General features: G+C 38.4%; 1 protein-coding gene across 3 annotated transcripts in view; it reads left to right on the forward strand.

Moving 5' to 3' along the window:
* aplp1 (amyloid beta (A4) precursor-like protein 1) overlaps positions 1–21,223 on the forward strand; it is a 67,140-nt gene extending 45,917 nt beyond the window's left edge. The window contains exons 4-17 of one of the 3 annotated variants that reach the window (XM_041793123.1): positions 3,091–3,203; positions 5,123–5,316; positions 5,405–5,610; positions 8,677–8,804; positions 10,489–10,563; positions 11,499–11,657; positions 12,411–12,539; positions 12,901–13,000; positions 13,100–13,267; positions 14,879–14,899; positions 15,009–15,076; positions 15,165–15,230; positions 15,368–15,511; positions 18,429–21,223. In XM_041793123.1, the coding sequence (XP_041649057.1) occupies positions 3,091–3,203; positions 5,123–5,316; positions 5,405–5,610; positions 8,677–8,804; positions 10,489–10,563; positions 11,499–11,657; positions 12,411–12,539; positions 12,901–13,000; positions 13,100–13,267; positions 14,879–14,899; positions 15,009–15,076; positions 15,165–15,230; positions 15,368–15,511; positions 18,429–18,530 (1,673 nt within the window). In that variant the 3' untranslated portion in view covers positions 18,531–21,223. Of the gene's footprint in view, positions 1–3,090; positions 3,204–5,122; positions 5,317–5,404; positions 5,704–8,676; positions 8,805–10,488; positions 10,564–11,498; positions 11,658–12,410; positions 12,540–12,900; positions 13,001–13,099; positions 13,268–14,878; positions 14,900–15,008; positions 15,077–15,164; positions 15,231–15,367; positions 15,512–18,428 lie in introns of all 3 variants that reach the window. The other 2 variants (XM_041793120.1, XM_041793122.1) reach the window with 2 other exon arrangements.
* Positions 21,224–22,044: the final 821 nt, after the last annotated feature.

The following is a 22,044-nucleotide window of genomic DNA, read 5'->3' on the forward strand; positions in this document are numbered from 1 at the left end:
CCGAAAATGTCTTTTGAAGTTACAAATAATTTACAGATAAATTCACCCAAATTCCATGAAAATGACAGAATCCCTGTTTTAACAAGAAGTTAGCAGCAAAGGTGTTCATGAAATCCATTAGCCAGCACCTTGGAAGCTTATCAATCAAATGTGTAAAAACTCAGAGCAACAAAAAAAAAATCACAACAGTTTACTAATGAAACATACATTTAAATCTTATCTGTTAGTTTCTATTGTTCTTTTTTTTAAATCTATTTTTAAGCAAAGACAAAAAGGATTAAATAGACTACTTGGGGATTCTTATAAAAATGATATTGTCTCAGATATGTCACTAAATATTCCTATTGATCTTACAAAAAAAACATTTTATGTTTGGGGACACAAACTGTTACTCATTGGTAAAGCAGAAAAAAGCATGTCGATAACTATTTTGGTAGAAATTAAGCCAACAAGTTAACCTTAATTTCAGATATTAACTCATTTTGATTGTGTTTTTAGCAGTGAGACCCCAAAATTCCATCTGTGAAACTATAAAAATATGCAGTGAAAGAAGCAGGTAATGAAGTTAACATGTGGCAGAGAAATCATACCTGCTGTAAACCACTGGGGGGCAGGTAGGCTAACAATGGATGATTAATGAATGACTAATAAAAATGAGTCAGTTTGAATTCATGAAGCTTTTAATCTTTTGATCATTGCAGTTTGTTTGGTTTCTACAATTCTGCCTGTTGTATGGTTAAAGACTTCCCTTTTTATGTGAGCCTAAAGCCAGCACATTTTACAACAGAACTGTGTAAAGAACTGGATGAAAAAGGTTACAAAATCTGAGCTTTAAAACCATTCTGTCTTTATAGTTTTATATAAAGAAAACAAAGTTCTTGTCTGCATTTATAATCTTTGTAATAAATGTTTGATATACAGTGCTTAACAAATTTATTAGACCACCACCCAAAGTAAGGTTTATGCCACAGCTGCCCTAAATTAACAGCATTGGTAATTACTAAAACAATTTTTTATGTTTCTGCAATGGTTAATACACCAATAAGTAGCTCTTTGACTGAAATGGTATTTTTAATGCTGTATTATAATTATTATTAGTCGGAGGGGAGAGTTGCGCTTCACATCAATGTACACCGTCAGTGGAGTGCTAAGCCCAAGTTCAAAAATCATTCAAAAATTTCAAAAAACGCAGCACATCTCAGAATCCAAGTTATGGAGGACAAAACATCACCATTTTGACTTGTTTATTTGGCTCACATCACAAACAAACGCTTACGCGTTTCGGCACAAGGCCTTCATCAGAGCATTTGTTAGACTGAATCCACAGATTCCTTTTGAACAACTCACAAGAGCAGAGTGTAATTATTATTATTATCCATGGATTTTAAAATTTACTGTTATACAAAAAAACTGAAAAAAAAATAGTAAAGCACATTATTATTTCTTGATTAATATGTCAAATTATAGTTATTTACTTGGATTCCTGAACAGAAAAATGAGTTGTAGTGGTTGAATGTTATGCTTGTTTAATTTCTGACTTCTCAGAGAAGCCCAGTGAGCCGGCTCAAATTTGGGTGAATTCAGTTTGAAATTCCTCATTCCTGTTCAAAATAGTAAAACGTGGAAAGCTCACTGAGAATGAAAGAGTCCGCATTAAAGCACTTCATGATGCTGGATTGTCTCTGAGACAAATAGGGAAAGACAAAGTGTTCTCACAGTGTGGTCAAGTATGCTTTGGAGTCAATTGCAGTGACTAGTACTTACAAAATGCGCCAAGGAAGAGGCAGGAAACCAAAGTTAACTGAAGCAGATGTCAGAAACCTCAAGATTTGAAGTACTAGAGACAGAAGGAAGACCACTGCTGATCTTCAGGCAGAGATGAATGCTTCTAGATCAGAGTGTGAGAAAGTCTCCAGAATGACTATAAGCAGACGACTGACGGAACAAGGCTTAAAGGGAAGAATAGCTGCTAAGAAGCCATTATTGAGGCCTGCAAACATCTAGAAACACCTCAGATTTGCCAGGGAGCACAAACACTGGACTGTTGATGACTGGAAGAAGGTACTCTGGATGGACGAGTCCAAGTTTGAACTCTTTGGTCAGCATCGTCGTGTTTATGTCCGCAGAAAAGCTGGAGAAAGTTTTGATGCCAGATGCATTGCACCCGCAGTGAAACACGGTGGAGATTCCATTGTGGTATGGGGTTACATTTGTGGATACGGCATGGGCAAATGAGTGAAAATCGACGGTATCATGAACAGGACCATTTACTACAACATCTTAGTGCATCATGGAATCCCTTCTGGACTGAATCTGATTAGTCGTGGGTTCATATACCAACAAGACAATGACCCCAAGCATACTTCAAAGCTGTGCAGAGACTATTTGACCAAGATAAAGGAATCTGGAGTACTGGAACTGATGGACTGGCCAAGTCAAAGTCCGGATTTGGATCCTATTGAACAAATTTGAAATTTAGTAGATTCAAAGATTGATGGCACAAAAGTTTCATCTACAGCAAGTCTGTGGGAACAGCTAGAAACTATTTGGACCTCAATAACAAAAGAGACTGTGGAAAAGTACATAAAAACAATGTCTGCAAGAATGCAAGCTGTTATCAAGGCCAAAGGAGGCCATACAAAATATTAAGTTTTTTGGTTATTATGTGTGAAAAAGGACTATTTAGTTGTTTCAGTTTGTTATTTGCCAAATAAATAACAATAACATTTTTAGGTTTAAATGAGTTTTTGAAAGATTTCTAAAATATTTATGTTTTCTCGTTTTTATCACAGGTGGTGTAATAAATTTGTTAAGCACTCTTTATTTAAATGAAGGCTGCTGTAGCTATAGTTTGTCTGGTCAAAGTACTCCAGTATTCCACCTTCATGCTTTCTTTAACTTCTTGTTATGCACCATATCCCCATGTACTTTCGTCTGTTACACTTCTTCTTCAGTCCTACAGTCTCTTTATTTCATTATTAAAGCATGATATTAAATAATATGAGTTTTGACACCAAAAAATCTTTAGTTTGAGCCTTTGCTTACATTTCTTCTTTCACTGACAAAATTTTTTCCCTCTCCCTGCCACAGAGGGCGAGTATGTGAGCGAGGCCCTGCTGGTGCCCGACCGCTGCCGTTTCCTCCACCAGGAGCAGATGGATGCCTGTGAGAGCTACGTGTACTGGCACAATATTGCTAAAGAGGTGAGTGTAACATTTAGTCAGGAATTTATCTGCAATATATATACAAACTTGCAATTCAAGTACAAGGTGTTTGTCATATGAATGGTTGTGACTCAAGACTCAAAGCCGTCTTGTTGTCAGCTTTTTACTGCTGAATAACCTCCCAAACTCTCATATTTTTCAGTTGTGTTTTGTCTTGCTGCATGTAGCTGTCTCTAGAACAAAACTTGTTTGTATGCAATGACAAAAGCCACAGACCAAAAATCAGGTTCAGAATTGCCTTAATATTCTCCATTGTTGTTATGTTTGATGTCAGCTGTCTTGAGCAGCCCAGTTATGACAATAGCAAATTAAACAGATTTCTTACTTATTTCATTATCACGGTTAATACTGGAAATGCTCATGTAGAAGGATTAACAAAGAAAGAAGCTTGTTTTGTTGTTTTGTGAAAGTTTGTACTGACAAAAAACACTGAAATACAGTGCATTCAAAAAGTATTCAGACCCTGTCTACTTTTTCATTTTTCTTATGCTGCAACGTAGAGACACAGTCAAAAAAATTATTTTTATTCTCTTTCATCTGCGCTCATCTACCCCATCATGAAAAGTGAAAACAGAGTTTTAGAAATGTTTGCAAATGTATGAAATATAAAAAACTGAAACATCACATTTACATAAGTATTCAGACTCTGAAAAATGCTTAAAATTTAGCTCAGGTTCCTCCCATTTCTCTCAGTCTTTGCTGAGATGCGCTACACCATGATTGGATTCGACCTGTGGTAAAATAAATTGATTGGGCATGATTTAGAAAGACACTCACCTCTCTATGGAAGGCCTCACAACTGACAATGAATATCAGCGCAAAAACCAAGCCAGTGAGGTCGAAAGATCCTGTCTCTGAGCTCAGAAACAGCCTTCTTGCAAGCCACTGAACTGTGCAAGGCTACAAAAAGTTTCTGTTGCACTGAAGGTTCCCGAGAGCACAGAGGCCCACGTAATTCTCCAGTGGAAGAAGTCTGGAACAACCAGGACTCTTTTAAGAGCAGGTCACCCAGCCAAACTTAGCAATCGGGGGAGATAGGCCCTAGTAAGAGAGGTGGCCGAGAATCTGATGGTAACCCTGACTGAGCTTCAGAGATCCTGCGTGGAAATGGGACAAAGTTCCAGAGGGACAACCATCACTGCAGCCCTCTAATGATCTGGGCTTTATGGGCTTTAGGCTAGACAGAAACCTCTCCTCAATGCTAAACACATGAAAGCCCACTTGGAGTTTGCAAAACACTTTCTGAATGCACAGTACTTGAGCCTGTAATGGATAATATATATTCTTTTTGACCTTTAAGGCCACCATAACTTTACCAACAGAAGAGCTGAGCAAGTAAGCGTTGCAAGCTAAAATATGACAGTTGGATGTCACTAATATTCCCAGTTTTATGTATTGTACCTTTAAATGAACTTGTGCTTCTGTAGCACCTTTCTGAGTGTCTGAATACTCAAAGTGCTTTAAACACTTCAGCTCACACTTACACATTCACACCCATTAATTCCAAATTCACACCATGGTGTCAAAGGCTGCTAGCCTAACCCTAATCTGCTAATCTCTTTCAAACACATCCATATTAATTCACACAATGCTGATGCAGTGGTGGGAGCAAGTGTCATTCCCAAGGACACATCAGCAGGAGCTGGGGCTCTGAAATGAGTTTTAGATGCACAGTAACATGTCTTTGGAGCATCTTTGAGTCCTAAAGATGCAACAGTATAATTTCAGTGTTCAGTGCCATTAAGAACTCTTTACAGGAGCTTTGACTTGTCATATTCAGAGGGAAAGGCACAAAACTCTGTCTCATTACCCTAAGAACCAACTGTAGGACCTTTGAACATAATTAAAAATCTATCAGTGTTGTGTTGTAATTGTGTGTTTTTTGTGTCTCCCTTCAGGAGTGTGCTGCTGACAATCTGGAGCTTCACAGCTATGGGATGCTGTTGCCATGTGAAGACCATTACAGGGGGGTGGAATATGTGTGCTGCCCAGGCCGAGGAAGCTCCACTGGGAAGGGAGAGACAGAGGAAAGAGACCCCCCAGCTGGTCCTCAGACCCTTACTCCACAGTCCAGCGCAAAACACAACTCTATGTAAGATGATTCAGTCTTGCCACAAATACGTTGGAGGGAGACTGTGTCTTTATCATCATCAAATTGTTCCAATTTGTTTTTTCCACAGCACCAAAGTGACCGCCCCAACCCCAAGCCCCTCACCTGACACCGATATGGATGAGGCTGATATGGAAGAGGAGGATGACGAAGTGGTAGAGGAAGAGGAGGAGGAAGAGGAAGATGAAGTTGATGACGAGGAGGCGGAAGATGAAGAGGAAGAGGAGGCGATCGCTGTGAAGGATCCCGAGGAGTACGAATACCCCATTGACTCAGGTCCGTACCAGACATCAGACTATCTGGACTCCTTCTACTACGAGAAAAGCCACAAACCCACCACCTCGGCTCCCCTGATGAAGGGCGACAGCTGTGAGTGTGCCTCGTTCTGTCTGTGAATCCTGCTCTCAGTGTTCAGACGCTGTGGTTAACAAAGCAGCCAGATGACTAAATTACCACAGGCAGAGTCACTCCTGCTTTCTCAGTCTGAACAGTCTTTAACTGCACTGTTCAATGCACATCTTTGCTCTTTTTCAGACAGAAACGGGAGGATAACTCTATTTTTCCACTGTGCACACCATCAGCAGTTCTTGATATATAGAGGAGCTGTATTCACTGGTTAATTTTTCTCATATCAATCACCAGGCTTTCACAGTGTTCATACCTCAAGTCTGAAACACATATGGAAAATGTGGCCATCATCCTCTTTTGGGAAATATATGAAATATAACTGTCATAGCAAAACTTGGTGCTACTCTTACATTTTTTTCTTTTTTCTGTTACGTGTGTAATTGCTCTGTGTGCAATCCTTGCATAAGCTTTGGTAAAACAGAAAGTAATGTGAGAAAGCAATCTGTATCACCTAACACTGAAGTTTAAATATAAGAAAATATTAAAATACAGGAAAAATAAATATGGTAGGGTAACCAAATAAGCAAAATACAGTCCGATAAAGATAATGATAGCAATGCATTCACAGGGTTTCTTATTAACCTATAACAAGTTTTTGAAAATTATATTTAGGCCTTTTATTTCATAGGACAGAAACAGCCAAACACTGCAAACTAATGTAGCTATTTTCATACAGAAATTAGATATGTACTGTGACTTATTAAAGTAGAGATATTCTTAACTGAAGCCTCCAAGAAACTTGAACTTCTCCTTCATCCGTTTTGCATCCATTTTGTTTCTTTGTGTCTCTCACTTTGATTCTTCTTGAGTGTGACAATCAGTAGGCTTTCTTTTATCAAATCACCTTAAAATATACAATGCTTAACGAATTTATTAGGCCATCTGTCATATTTGTCTCAAAGATCATCCAGCATCATTAAGTGCTTTAATGCGGACTCTTTCATTCTCAGTGAGCTCTCCACGTTTTACCATTTTGAACAGGAATGAGGGATTTCAAACTGAATTCACCCAAATTTGAGCCGGCGCACTGGGCATGAATTTGAAAATTCATGGATAACAATAATCATTATATTTTAGCATTAAAAATATCATTTGGGTTAAAGAACTTCTACATATTGGTGTATTAACCATTGCAGAAACATAAAAAATTATTTTGTGTAATTACCAATGCTGTTAATTTAGGGCAGCTGTGGCATAAACCTGACTTTGGTTAGGGTGGTCTAATGAATTTGTGAAGCACTCTACATTATTTTTTTTTTCACCCACCATCTGATTTTAAAACAGCTGATCTGCATGAGGAAAACTGATATTTATTAATTCAGGATCAGGACCAGCATGGTAACTTACAGAGTTTTATCATAAATTCACAAACTAAGCAACAGCAGAAGATGATGTTTGGCAGGATGAGTTGCACAACAATGACATGATTTACAGGGAGAACTTGATAAGAGAGTCTCTTTACAGAGGCGGAGAGGAAAGAGAGAAAGAGGCAGATCGAGGCAACACATGCCTGCTTATTAATCGACTATGGATCGCACCAGTCTCCAAAAATAGATCTTTAAGGTTAATTTACTAATGAGTGATGTCCAGTTAAAGTTTATCTTTTGTGAATGCTTTATATACATTTCCTAGATCATATTTATCATGCAAACACTGAGCTTATGTGGTGAGGCCCCTATGCGCTGTTCGTGGTCTGCGTAAAGGGAGAGACAGGCCTGATTGCATTATTTTAGGGACTGTTAAGAGATGATGAAGTATATGTTTACTTTCAAATCCATCAAGAGACACAGCACAGCGCTACACAACATGATATGAATTTACAAAACAAGATACTACACAATAGTGTACAAAATGAAACAACAAAATACAATAAAATAGGAAGCTGATACAATACAAAACATTAGGAAGATGTTTCCCTGTCATTTTTCCTTGCCCCCCACATGTGTGTCAGAAAAGTGGACACACTGCAGTCAAAAATCAACTTAGGTTTAAAATTGTTTTTCTGACCCCCCCCCCCCCCCTTCTCCCCCAAGATCTTTGTCACCTCCCCTGGGGGTTCCTGGACCCCAGGTTAGGAACCGATGCCATAGGACATGACACAATACAATGCGATATATTCTGACATGATATGATGCAATATGATATCGTATGACATAACATGGTACCATACAATATGATATTGTGCAATGTTAAACAATACAATATGACACAATAGTATAAGGTACAAGATGATATGTTACCATGGGATAAATGCAATATAGGCAGGATGTCCTATGATACAGTACGATACAGTCAAACTGATACAGTACATAAGAGATGATGCATTAAAATTAAAGGTTACTTTTTAATTCATGAAGAGACACAACACTCTAGAATTTAAACATACAATACACTACAATACAATACCATAGGACATGACATGTTACAATGAGTTGTGGTACAATACGATAAAATACCATATTATATAGTACAGTGTTACAGAATATAATCTGACCTGATAGAGAGAGGTACAAAATGATATGTTACAATGCGATTTAATACAATATAGTTTGACAGGATATCATGTGACACAGAGTAATACGGTTCAGCTGATATAATACAGTATGGCACAGTAGTGTTCTGTATGGTACGATGTGATACGATACATGAGATGATACCGTAACAAATGATACAAAATGATGTGGTACAATAAGATAAGATTTTGTATGACAAACCAGTATGTTACGTTACCATAAATACAATAGCAGGCAATAAATAACATTTTTTTTTTTTATTACTTCATTCGTATATTAAATTGACCTTTACCCTCTCTTTCTACTCCCTCTGTGCTCACATTTATCCAGGACTGTTCTTTTTATTAGGGCATATTTGCTCTCTGACTCTTGCAGTCTCACTGGTAGTACCAACATCTGTTTTTTGTCTTCCTCCCTCTAGTGACTACAACTCGGCCCACAGATGGCGTTGATGTTTATTTTGAAAGGCCAGTGGATGACACTGAGCATGCCAACTTCCTGCGTGCCAAAACAGACCTGGAGGAGCGCAGGATGAAGAGAATCAATGAGGTGACTTTCACGGGGCTATGAACAGGCTAATCATTTTTTTGGCCGCAGTGTCGGACTCTTGACAGCTGAGTCATTAATGTGGGATGAGACCCTCTAATCTAATTCTCAGAATGACAGGGGTGATAGCCTGAGCATGTTTTACCTGCATGCAGGCAGAAGATCAATGCAGTACAACAGGAGTGAAAGTTTTATCAATAAAGTGCTTGTACACTTTGCAGAGTTTGTGAAGGGAGTTTCCTTCATGGGGAAATTTGGAAATTTAAGGGCTTTTTTTATCACATGAGAAATCAGACTATGTGTGTGTGTTTGTTAATGGCTGAAAATGGACGTTGTGCAACTTAGAGATGGTCTTTTTTTTCCACTTTTGACTGCGTTATCGCAAATCAGGTTATCAAGCCATCTCTCTTAACAGTTTTGAAGAACCACATTTTTACAGATGCATAGTTAGGATTATTATAATGCTTTTCATAACTTCCCTTAACCCTTTATAGGCTACTCACTGAAATACTCAGAAATTTAAAATTGAAGCCCTGGGAAACAGGATAAGTGGTGTAGAAAATTTTTGAATGGATCTCAGGTTAGCAGTTTGTTCAACAGAAGGGCACCTTGGTGACTGAGGGTGTCCTCACACTAATGCCAGTTGCTGCATGCTGTGCTGAAGCACAATCATACCCCCTTCCCAGTCCTCTGCCTGCTCTGACACTGGTACGGATGAGGCATGCAGTTTACAAAATGCATGGTTAGCACATAGAAGAAATACAGATGAGGGCTTAACTGACTTTGTGGCTTATTTTGAGGTGTTTTGGTCCTCTACCTCAGGGGTTCCCAAATTTTTCAGCCCATGACTTTGGTGGTCAAACATGCACCCAATGAGGTGACTTTCACGGCGCTATGAACAGGCTAATCATTTTTTTGGTTGCAGTGTCGGACTCTTGACAGCTGAGTCATTAATGTGGGATGAGACCCTCTAATCTAATTCTCAGAATGACAGGGGTGATAGCCTGAGCATGTTTTACCTGCATGCAGGCAGAAGATCAATGCAGTACAACAGGAGTGAAAGTTGCACCCTCACCTGGTTCAATGTAAGGATGTCTCCCATTGAATTGATTATGGTAACAGTAGCTGTCTTTAAAGCGCACTTTAGCCAAAATAGTGAAAACAGATACACAAATGAACAAATAAACACAAATAAATATTGTTGAAAATTATGATAGACAGTTAGTTTTAGGGGTAGTTGAACATTTACTCTTAGTGGTTCTCAACTGGTGGAAGGGTTACCAAAAAAGGGAATTGCAGAGCTGGATTTATCGGGCAATAAATGTGTGCATGAGAAAAAAATATGTGGCTCTAAGTCCAAGAAGACTAAGCAGACATTAATCCACATATTCTATTTTACTCCATATGCCCTGTCTCAAGTATTTTGTCCAAAAAAGTAAAAACAAAAAACAAAAAAAAGTTTTCTTTAATGTTTTGGAGTGGTTGAAACATTTCAGAAATTTGGGTCACAACTTCTTATTAAAGAGGTGGTGGTAAGTCTTGAGGACAGACCAATGGAGAAAAACTGATATAAATGAATCAGCCAAATCAAGTTGCACACCTTTGTCAAAATGCTGTTATATATACATTTCACTGTTTATAGTGTGATGGATGTACTTATAGAAATGATGTCTTTTTATCTCCTTAGATCATGAAGGAGTGGGCTGAAGCAGATAACCAATCAAAGAATCTGCCAAAGTCAGAGCGACAGGCCCTGAATGAGGTGAGCAGAAAACCCCTTTATTCGCTTTTATTGTATACTTTAAAGAGGCTATATGTAACTTTTAGAAAAAAATCAGTGTGCGACACCGTTGGCTATTAGGCAAACTACAACAGTATTGTGTTCCTTGTCCATGACAGTGCACTCCTTGCACATGAATGAGCCTCTGATTCATCAGCTGATACACATGCAGACCAAGATGATTTACTGGCAACATGTATAGATAGGAGGTTAAGTGAAGTAACAAAATAAAACACTAAATGAGCAACGTGACATTAGCGTTGTTTGGATAGCATCTTCAAAAGCAAGCTAACGTAATTTAGCATACGTTTTATAGAACATAAAACACTACATTGTATTTCATGGTCCGAAGTCATGCCCTAACTTTTCTACAGAAAGACAGCCATGTCTGGATCATTATTTAGTCAAAGCACAGAGTGAAGCTCCCTCCGTTTCTCAAATGCTCCACTTAAATTAACCCTTGATCTCCCCCCGCGTCAGTTAAGCTCTTGTTTTGCTTGATGGGCTTTAGCAGATAAAATTATCTTTTTTTAATATTACACTGAGTTTGTGTGGATGTTTGGGTTGCGCTAGCCAATCATTTACCTGCAGAAGCAGCCTTCCCCATTTCCGTTTCTTTCCATTCTACAGACCGTAGCCAGGTATAAACAGAGCGGGGGGGTGCACGTACTACGTAGCACCCTACATCACATCCGTTGAGATTTCGCGGAAAATTCGGCCCGAATTCTTTACAGATAAATGGCTCAACAGGCTCATACAGGCAAAAAAGGAAGAAATAAAGAGCCTCGTTTTTCACATCGGGATAAAGTGTGCACCAATATATACACAAAAATGGAAAGGGTGAAAAATTACATATAGCCCCTTTAAACTGCAATGCACTTATGCAGAAATCTATATCTTTATGTTTGGTTCATCAGCACTTCCAGTCTGTGCTGCAAACTCTGGAGGAACAGGTGGCCGGAGAGAGGCAGAGGCTGGTAGAGACTCATCTTGCCAGGGTGGAGGCCATACTCAACAACAACCGTCGCCTGGCCCTGGAGAACTACCTGACCGCCGTACAGTCTGACCCCCCTGAGGTTAGTCCATCATAGAGAGCAGAGGAAGGGCTAAGAGCCACAGACATAAACCTTGCAACAATCAAATATGTGCTGAAGATCACCTTCTTTGTCAGTAGGAAAGAGGAATTGGTTGAGACACTAAAAATCCCATTTATAACATTGAGACTAAATTGGTTGGAAAGTAACACCAACAAGCAACAGAAGCTGAATAAAGCTAGACAAAGCATGGCAGTAAACAGATCAGATTAAAAAATTAGAATATCATGTAAAAGTTCATTTTTCCTTTTTCAAGAAATTGTTTGCAGAGGTAACAAATAAAACAATGATGAACGATGAGGAATGTAAATGTGCATATATATTGAGTAGAAATCAATTAAAGATGAGTACATGAAAGCTTATTTAAAGGCTGAGTTTGAAGAAGGGGTTTAAAGATTTCACAGGTTCTGCACATATTTCCTTAGGTGAAATATTTCAAAGTCAATGGCTCTGCTGGTAAAGCATGCTCACCTTTAGATCTAATCCAGGACTTTTGACCAATATGAGGGGCCCTTGAGGATCTAAAGCTGCAGGCTTGTTCATATGGGGTCAACCTTTCAGCTCTACTTCCTGAGGCCTGACCTAGATGAGCCTAAAAATCATCAGTTATATTGTGAAATCAGTTCAAAATACAGGCAAACTTGTTACATTTCCTCAAAGCCTAAATCAGAAAATCCCATTAGTGCGTGGTGTGGCCTCTCCTTTACAGTGTCTCTCTCTATCTCTGTCCTCTAGCCCGAGCGTGTGCTGCAGGCTCTGAAGCGCTACATGGCTGCAGAGCAGAAGGACCGCAGACACACACTCAGACACTACCAGCATATCGTGGCTGTTGACCCCCAGAAGGCTGAGCAGATGAAATTCCAGGTGTGTGTGCTTTTGTGTCTGAACACACCTGTGCTTTAAAGATCTGAGGCTCCTTTCTGCTGACGATGAAACATACAGAACACTTTGTGCTGAAGAGGTAGTACGTGCCACAGTGATAAATACTAAACTCAGAAGGTGAAGCAGCAACACGTCTCCTTTTCATCTATATTTAATCAAAGCTGTCTCAAAAATACACTTCAGACACATGAGGTCATCTGTATTTTCAGTCATTTTTTATTCCACTCAAGAATCCAATACCCCACTTTTTGTTTCAAATTCTATGCAGACAGCCATTGTTCAAACTCTGTTTGCCCTTTCATGGTTTAAAAAATAAAATTTTATTCATATGAACATTTTACAGGTGTACACGCATCTCCATGTTATTGAGGAGAGGATGAACCAGAGTCTGGCCCTGCTATACAAAGACCCCACCTTAGCTGAAGAGCTGCATGATGATATCCGTGAGGAAGCTAACTTGTCTCCCATTATTCCCTTCATATTTTATCAGCTTGAGTGTTTTTATTGCTACTAGTGGATTATTTTACATTTATTGTCTACAGAAGAGCTGGTCAAGGCAGAGAGAGGAGACATCAGTGAGCTAATGACCACGTCCTTCTCTGAGACGCGCACGACCGAGGAACTCCTGCCAGCTGAGAGTGAGGAGGAGAAGGATGATGAGGAAGAAGAGGAGAGAGCTTTCCAGAACAGGCCTTATCCTCCACGCGTTGGTACATAAAGACAACTCACACACACCACCAAATTCAACATCCTTTAGTCTACCTTATTGTTTCTTTTACAGGGCCTATAACAAGTATTAACCCCCTTTGATGTTTACCCTTTTATTGATTTTATAAATCCATCATAGTCAATATAATTTGGCTTTTTTGACCAAAAAATAACAAAAAATTTATTTAATGTCAAAGGGAAAACATATTTCTTCAAAGTAATATCACATAAAAATATCTAAGGTAAAATAAGTGATTGCATAAATATTCACCCCCTTTACCATGATGGCTGACCTAATTCAACAGAGGTCCAGCCAACTGGTACTTGTAGTGTCATTATTAGTGAAATGTGCATCACCTGAGTGTAGTAAATGGGTCTCAAATGATTGTTGTATAAAGACACCTGTGTCTGGGAAGTCCAGTCACTGGTTAATCAGTATTCCTGGCTGCCATTACACCATGATGACTAAAGGACACTCAAAGAAACTCAGAGTTCAGTTAAATCTATCATCAAGAAATGAAAGGAATATGGCACATGTGTAAATCTGCCTGGATCAGGCCATCCTCACAAACTAAGTGACTGTGCAAGAAGGAGACTTGTGAGAGAGCCCACCAAGACACCTATGACTACTCTAAAGCTCTAAAGCTTCAGCAGCTGAGATGGGAGTGACTCTGTGTACAACAACTGTTGCCCAGGTTCTTCACCAGTCACAACTTTATGAAAGATTGACAAAGAGAAAGCCACTGTTGAAGAAAACTCAGATTAAATATTGACTACAGTTCACTTAAAGGTATGGTCAAGTGGAAGAAAGTTCTTTGGACGCATGAGACCAAAATGGTGCTTTTGCCCATCAGACAAGACGCCATGTTTGACTGACACCACATCACTACAAACACACCTTACCCACTGTGAAACACAATGGTGGACAGTAGTGGCAGTATCATGCTGTGGGGATGCGTCTGCAGCTGGCCCTGGAAGGCTTGAGGGTAAAATGAATGCTGCAAAATATTGGAGAATCCTGGAGGACAATCTTTTCTAGTTTGCAAGAGAACTACAGCAAGTCAATGATCAGAAGCATACAACAAAAGCTACACAGAAATTATATAAAGACAACAAGAATAATGTTCTGGAGTGGCTGAGTCAGAGCCTAGACCTCAATCAAATAGAGAATTTGTGGTTGGACTTGAAAAGGGCTGTTCATGCCCGGTCCCTGTGCAACCTGACAGAGCTTGAGCAGTTTTGCAAAGAAGAATGAAGTAAAATTGAGTCCAGATGTGCAAGCCTTATTGAGATCTATCCAACCAAAGGTGAATCTACTAAATACTGACTTGCAGGAGGGGAATTTTTATGCAGTCAATTAACTGACACTTGATTTTTTTTTTTTTTTTTAATTAATTGACATTATTTTGCAGAAGTCTGTTTTCAGTTTGACATTAAATAAGTTTATTCTAGTTTTTTGTCAACAATGCCAAATTATCATGACTATGATTGGTTTCTATATTGAATAAAAGGGCAAAACATCTAACGGCGTGAATAAATTTTATATGCTCTGTAAGTCAATTGCTTGTAATGAAAAGATGCTTTTCTTAACAATCTTTTTTCTCTCTCCAAAGAACTACAGTCAAATAAGAAAGGTAAGCTGCCAATAAAAGCATGGATGTTTACTTTTTTCAAGATGTAAGTGTTTTGTTTTATAACTTTTGTTTGAAGCTTCATGACTGATTCCATTTTGCTTGTTCACAGTGTCTGCAGTTGATGAATATGATTATACCACATCTGAGAGAGGCCCTACATATGAATATGAGGAAAAGGTAGCATGATAACACCTATTGTTCTGTATATTTATGTCTATTCATTAAAAAAGTTTTTTCTCATTTTCTCTCTTTTCCTTCCTTTTAGATTAACACCTCTGTGGAGCTCAAGCAGGTAGTCAACAAGCCTGCTGAGATTGAAAGAGATGAGCTGGTGAGGGGCTGAGTACGATGAATAAAACACTAATCTTATTGCTCAAGGAAATAACTTACAAAATTATTATCAAAAAAGACAGATGTAATTTGGCCCCCTGATTTAATTTCCCACTGCACATTTCTTTCTGTCTCTAGCAACCTGATGCCTTGGAGACATTTAATCGTGGCGCCATGGTGGGGCTGCTGGTGGTGGCCGTGGCCATTGCTATGGTGATGGTGATCAGTCTGCTGCTGGTGCGCAGGAAGCCATACGGCACTATCAGCCATGGAATCGTAGAGGTACGACTCCAGGCAGGCTGTCTGTTTCAGCAGAGAGCAATCTTAATAGTAACACACACCAGTTTGCTATAACTTCACGGTGTCACTAGAAACTGTATGAATAAATTTTACATTTTGACCATAATAAGAGTATTATAAGCTTCACAGAGATTGTAAGATTATTGTTTATCTTTAAGCTATCCTTTTTTTAAATACATTTTGTATTTAGAAATAATTTAATTCTGCTTTGTTGTTGGCAAAAATTTACAGATTACTACATGCGCATGCAAACATACAACATAGATAGCAGGACTTTCAAGATTAATTGCATTTATCACGATTAACTAAAATACCCAATTAGTGCATTCATTTTTTTTGTTATGATTAATTGTATGTTTGATTGTCCCTTCAACACATTTAAGCAGTATCCCTGCAGCCACAGTGATGTGAAATAAGTCTCCCTCTGCCCTTTAATGTCCCATTTCACTTTAAAAACTCACAGACAGCTCAGTGGACATATCAAAAGTCATCTGCACCTTGTGCTATCAAACATTGACCTTTTTTCCTTTAAAGACATAACAAGTTCCTTTTGGATAAGTTTATGTTAACATCTTCGATCTACCAATAAAAGCAAGTCAGTACCCAAACAGGAAGTCATAAACCCTTAAATTAGGACAGTGGAAAAACACAGAATGACACAAAAATAGTTTTAAATTCAAGATAGTGGAATTTTAAAATACAATAATAAAGATATGATCAATCACAGGGATCAGATGGGATTAACCATGATTTAAAATTTAAATCGTTTGGTAAGCCTCATTGATAGTTTTCAGTTTTGGAATTAAGTGCCTGAGCCAGGGTGACCTTACTTCTTGATTAGACTGGGACTGTCCTGTTTTCAAGCTCCTTGTCTCGTAAAACACCAAAACAACTGATTATGTGCAATGCAGCAGCAAGGGCTGTTACCATTTACACTAAATGAAAAACATCACTAACACCATCAGTCAAAGTGGTACTGATTTGTCTGTACATGTGTCAGTCACGCTCACAATGTAGCTATTTCTTAGCCAGCTCAGCTTGTCATACAGACAGGACCAGCTGCATATGTCAGACTGGCTAGCTGTCAACCTGTAATGAGTCAGAGTTTACCAGAGAAGAGGAGAGTTAGATTCCTTTGAATACAAGGTAATGACTATGCTGCGATTTGCACACAGCAAGCATCCACTTTCAGTTATGTACAGTGGAAATGTAGGCATACATCTTTTCTTAATTTTCTATGATAGCTAATAGTTAGGATACTGACTGGCTTAGTCAGAATAGGAAAAAGCATCAACAGGCCTGTGACTCATGGGTTAGCATCAGCCTTTGACAGGGCATAGTAATTGACTGGCTTACATACAGATGAATCAGTGTGATTAAGGAGTAGTCTGTTCATTTTTCCACTGGATAAAAGTGGTTCAAACTGGGACATGTTTGTGTTAAATATTGAAAAATGACAAAGTATAGTGTTTTAAAGGTGTTAATCAGAACTTTTGCTCTCACCAAAGTTAAAAAATGTAATCAAACACTTATTTAGATAGGCCTACTTATAAATATTATGTTTCATTTTTACCAAGTTTGTGCTGCTAAATGCAACCAGGCTAAAAATAACACACTGTAACTTTACTACTTCTTAAAAATAAGATTTTAGAATAGTGATGTTTTAAGTTAATATGTTGTAGTTGGAACATTTTAATCCTCCTGATTGTCAGACTGCCTTCCTCCTGTTTTCATTCTAAATGCAAACTAACTAACTGGCTGCTAGCTTTAGTAATATATTACAACACAGAAAGGAGGGCAGTGCTAATCTTTTATAGAATCCTGAGTAAGCAACAAAATGGCCATTCTTTTCAAAGAGTTATTCAGCCTTAAGTAGGCTGCTGGTGAATAAATATGGCTAGTACTCGAACACTTGAAGGCTGTCAAGCCACCCTCAGGTCACCTGATCAAACTTGCCCACACAAATGTCTGTGCCCCTAAAAACCCTAAGAGGGTGGGTCCGCCTAAGTCGTGATTCATTGATGATATCGATGTATGTGTGCTGGATCAATAGCATTGATGCTAGACCCTGGCTAACTGTAACTTCATTTTAGAGCTGAAAAGTGTGTCAAACTTTTAACAGGTTTTGAAGTTTGAATTATTTATTTATGCTACCTGTGTCACCTATTTTTCAACCTGTGTTTTACCACTTTAAATCAATTACTGCTGCTTTTTGTCCATTTTTGCCACTTTTTTTTTTACTTTTAACTCGTTTTTGCTGCTTTTGCTGCTTCTTTTCCCCCATTTTTTTTTTTTTTTAACCAATTTGTACTGCCTATTGTCGCCTATTCTTGCCTCTTTAAAGCCTTATTGCCCCTTTTTGCCCCTTTTAACTAATTTTTCCCCGATTTTACCCAATTTTTGTCCCTTTATTATTCAATACTTTCCATTAAAGTTATCTCAGTTTCTTCTCATTTATTTTCTGGCATCCTGACATTGGTGCACATTATGGCCTAGCTAGAAAGTCAGACATTTCTGTCCAACTCGTTTAGTTCAGTGTGCCCATCCACATTGTAAGCACAAGTAATAAAATGGTAAATCGGTTTTAAACAACTATGAAGTACTACAGCATAAATAAATAAATAAAAACTAGTTTTAGTTGCTATGATAAGAGTGGCTATTATTCTGGTTCAAATAAATATGGTTATCACAGCTTAACTTTACAATGGACCTTGACTTTGCTGACCTCCATGGTCCACAGTTTGGCCGGGCCCCAGAAAGCTCTCCCCTTAATTCCCTGCTATTGGTGACCTTGCACCTGATGTTAATTTATTTTGAATGACTTTTTCAGAGCTCAGTTGCCGGTGTGCTCCTTGCTTGCCTTTGGTGTGAAATAACCTAAACTTTGGTTTTCTCGCAGCAGGTTGACCCCATGCTGACACCTGAGGAACGGCAGCTCAACAAAATGCAGAACCACGGCTACGAAAACCCCACCTACAAATTCTTTGAACAGATGAACTGAGGTACTGGTGCCACCAACAAGTCATGCCTGACCACTTGTTTTGTCCCCCCCTCCCCACATTCCTCCCTCCTTACAGTGATGTCCCAGCTACACTCCTTTGATGATGTGTTGCAAACGTAAAGTAACTGGATAAGTAGGGGGTACATCCCAAACCCATTGTAAATGACCAACCTATCATCATGACCAGAATGTGAATATTGAGATAAAATACACACTCACATCACTTCCTGTAATGTAATACTCCTCTGGGTTAGAGTCTGAGCATTGTTCTCTGCATTAGCGATGCTGTGTCGTTTCATGATCCTCAAAACCATCCCAGTGGCATGACTTGACCTGTTGCCCCTCACTAGAAACTGAAGCTGAACGGTGCATAATGCTTTATAGTATTTATTTTCAGTAGTAGTTTCTTTGCTGAAGTTGTACCACAGTTAGATATTCTGTATCTGTTAAGATGAGTGTGGGTGAAAGCCTAGTTAAATTATTGTGAAATAAAGACAACTCAGTGGGGAAAGGGTGGCTAGCAAGCTAACCCAAACCCCTTTGAGTTAATGTAACATCTGATATTAGGAATATAATGTGAGGAAGGGGATTTTTGAGACATTTAGGCTTCACTTAAAAACACTGAAGTAAAAAAAAAAACTACACTAGATCTTTTAAGATGGTACAAGAAACACATTTTGACTTTTAGTCAATTTAAATGATTTGGCAAAATATACCAAATATTCAATTTAGCTTAAAGAGTCAGTTAGTTTCCTTTGTACTGGCACCTAAAGAAGTTTAAAACAGAAAAACCAGAAGTCCATTATTTTACTGAAAGCATGACAACTTGGCTGCTGTATTTATTTGTGTTGTTCTTGTCATTGCTTTTGAAGAGTCAGAAACGTCACCGTTCAAAGTGGACACTGTAAATAACGTAAGAAATACATACAACTAGATGTAGACATTTCTATGATTAATTTGCATCGATGTTATAATGGATTAATACATAAAAATAGTACATTGTGCTGTAACGAGAAGGAGAAACATTTTCCTAACATGGCTGATTGAAAACGGACTGTTGTAAAAACCAGCACAAGACAATGACACAGTTACTTCTTTCTGAATGTATTTAAGGTAGACGTCGAGATTCCATCTTCTTTTCGCATCATTTCCCCAAGTAGAGCGAGTAGTGAAGTCTGACACGTCCAGCAGACAGACTACATGCCTGATGCCCTTCATCACTTCCTGTAGCAGCCTGTTCATTTGTCACATTTGAGCAGAGGAGGTTAGATGTGTACAGAGAAGGAGAGTGTAAAGAGGCCACAGCTATAGTCATGTGAAATGCCAGTGTGTGTAGTATGTCTTAAAACAGACCACACTTAGGCATGGTGGTTGAAAAAATACTCTGTGAGTCTTCAAATCTGCCACATTTGGACACAACAACATTGAATGTTATAGACTCTATAGACGCTTTATTTAAGTTACTAGCTTTCACTGAATGACTCGTCGTAGTTTGTGATATTTAAGATCAACATAGTACCCTGTACAGGTAAGTGGAAAAGGGATAGTCCCTTTTTCTGGCTGATTGTTAACTGCGTAGTGTCAGGCTAATTCTGTCAAAGCATCTTGGTTGAGGAAGGTCACATTTTGACATTGTGGGATGTTGCTTTTTTCTTATCAGTCTTTATTTGTATGCTAGAGTATAGAGAAGATAATCCAGACCAAAATCAGTTCATTTTAATTTCACACTGAAGGGAGTTTGCTTTAAAAGCCTGTGGAAGAAAAGTAATTTTCTTATGTTTTAGGTAAAGTTTGCTTTATAAAGCAGCAAAAAAAAAAAAAAAGACTTTGACTATCAGATTTTTTCATTGATCTTCTGTTTCTCTGGTTAGGCAGGTGAGTTGCAGGTTGCGGTTACATTATGACGGGTGAAGAGAAGTCATAAGCCCTTGTATAATTTGTACAGCTACGTTAGTGAATGAAAACGTTGTATGTTCACAGTTTAAGTCAGTCGATCTTGTAATGATACTACTGAAACCATAGATGAGAATAAGCTTGCCTGTGTTTCCCAAACCACTGAAGGTTTCCTACCAGCATTTAGCAGACGTAGAATGGTGTATACTGTAGTTACTCAAATCACATTTGTACGTACGTCCTCTGTCAAATTCTAGACTTCTTTGTTGGTCTGTCCCCTTAAATCCCCCTGATGAAATATAAAAAATGTTATTGAGATTTTAATTGCTGCATTATTGCCTTTTACAACGCTGTGTTTTGGATGTAATTATTCTGTATTTTTTATTTCTATGTAACAATCAGTTGGATCAAGGGTCATGCTTTTCACCTGTAATGTAAATCTAGGGTATCGTATGAGAAAACATTGACATGTTTATAATGTTAAGAAATGTGAACTATAGACAGACAAAAGGCCTCTTCCTAATTGACAAGGAGTGGCACTAAGCACAAGTAGAACCAAATGATGCTAAATGTTAGACATTGATTGTCTGTCCTGATTCAATTATACTGCATTGATTCTTGCATCATTAGGAGAGAGCTGTTCTTCATTTTCATTCAGACCTTTAACCAAAGACATGCTCCACAAACACACAGACAGATATCAATTTGGAGAAACAACAACATAAAAACTGTCTGATGTGTAATTGTAAATCTGAGAAATTAGAAAGCTAATGTGTAATAAAACTGAATGGCCCATTAAATGATGTGTTTGTGCTTATTGGGTGTTCTCTTCTCATGCAGATTTTCTCTTTCTCTTTCTCTTATAAGGAAACTAGTAGTAATCTTTATGGGGGAGATTAAAACCTGTCAGTGATGAAGGTTGTGGTGTGAAGGCCACAGTGAGGAGGGGGAAACCTTAACCTCAATGGAAAGTCAGCTTTTTCAGCCGTCTCCTCAGCTATTTCTTTAGAAAAAGAAACCCTGAGTACACAATAACAATTTTTAGTTCAGTCAGGACCACTTTTCAAGAAACACATGATCCCTTCTATAAATATTTTTTTATTAGCAGTTATTCACTTGTACTTATTACTGTTACTGATATTTGCCCATGTGGCTGTTCTGGGACCCCCTGCCCTTCCATGAACCTACATGAAAAGCATTAAGCACAAGTTCTTGCTCTTCCGATGCCAACAAGGAAAGCATAGGGCAAGGAGAGAAGTAGCAAAAAAAAAAAAAGAAAAGACAGAGCAGAGCAGGCATCAGTGAATGACACTGACTAAGTCAGAAGCAGAATGAAGGAGGAGCTAGGATGGAGGAGGGCTGCAAGAGTAGCTTTCAGGGAGGGACTGGCAGAGTGTAGCCAGGCTAGAGCAGTTTGAATAAGGCATCATGTGAGCAATTAGTCAATAGTGTGCTTAGAGCAAATCATCTAATGAAGGCCTTGTTCATGTAGTAATAATTGAATAAATATGATTCATTCTATAGTTCAACTTCTTTAAAATAATCAGTAATATGATAAAGGTATGATCTCAGGATTTTTTCACAGTATGGGATTCAGTACCTCAAATAAAAAGTGTCTTCT

Source organism: Cheilinus undulatus, linkage group 8 (genome assembly GCF_018320785.1).
Source record: "Cheilinus undulatus linkage group 8, ASM1832078v1, whole genome shotgun sequence".
NCBI classification, from domain to species: Eukaryota; Metazoa; Chordata; class Actinopteri; order Labriformes; family Labridae; genus Cheilinus; species Cheilinus undulatus.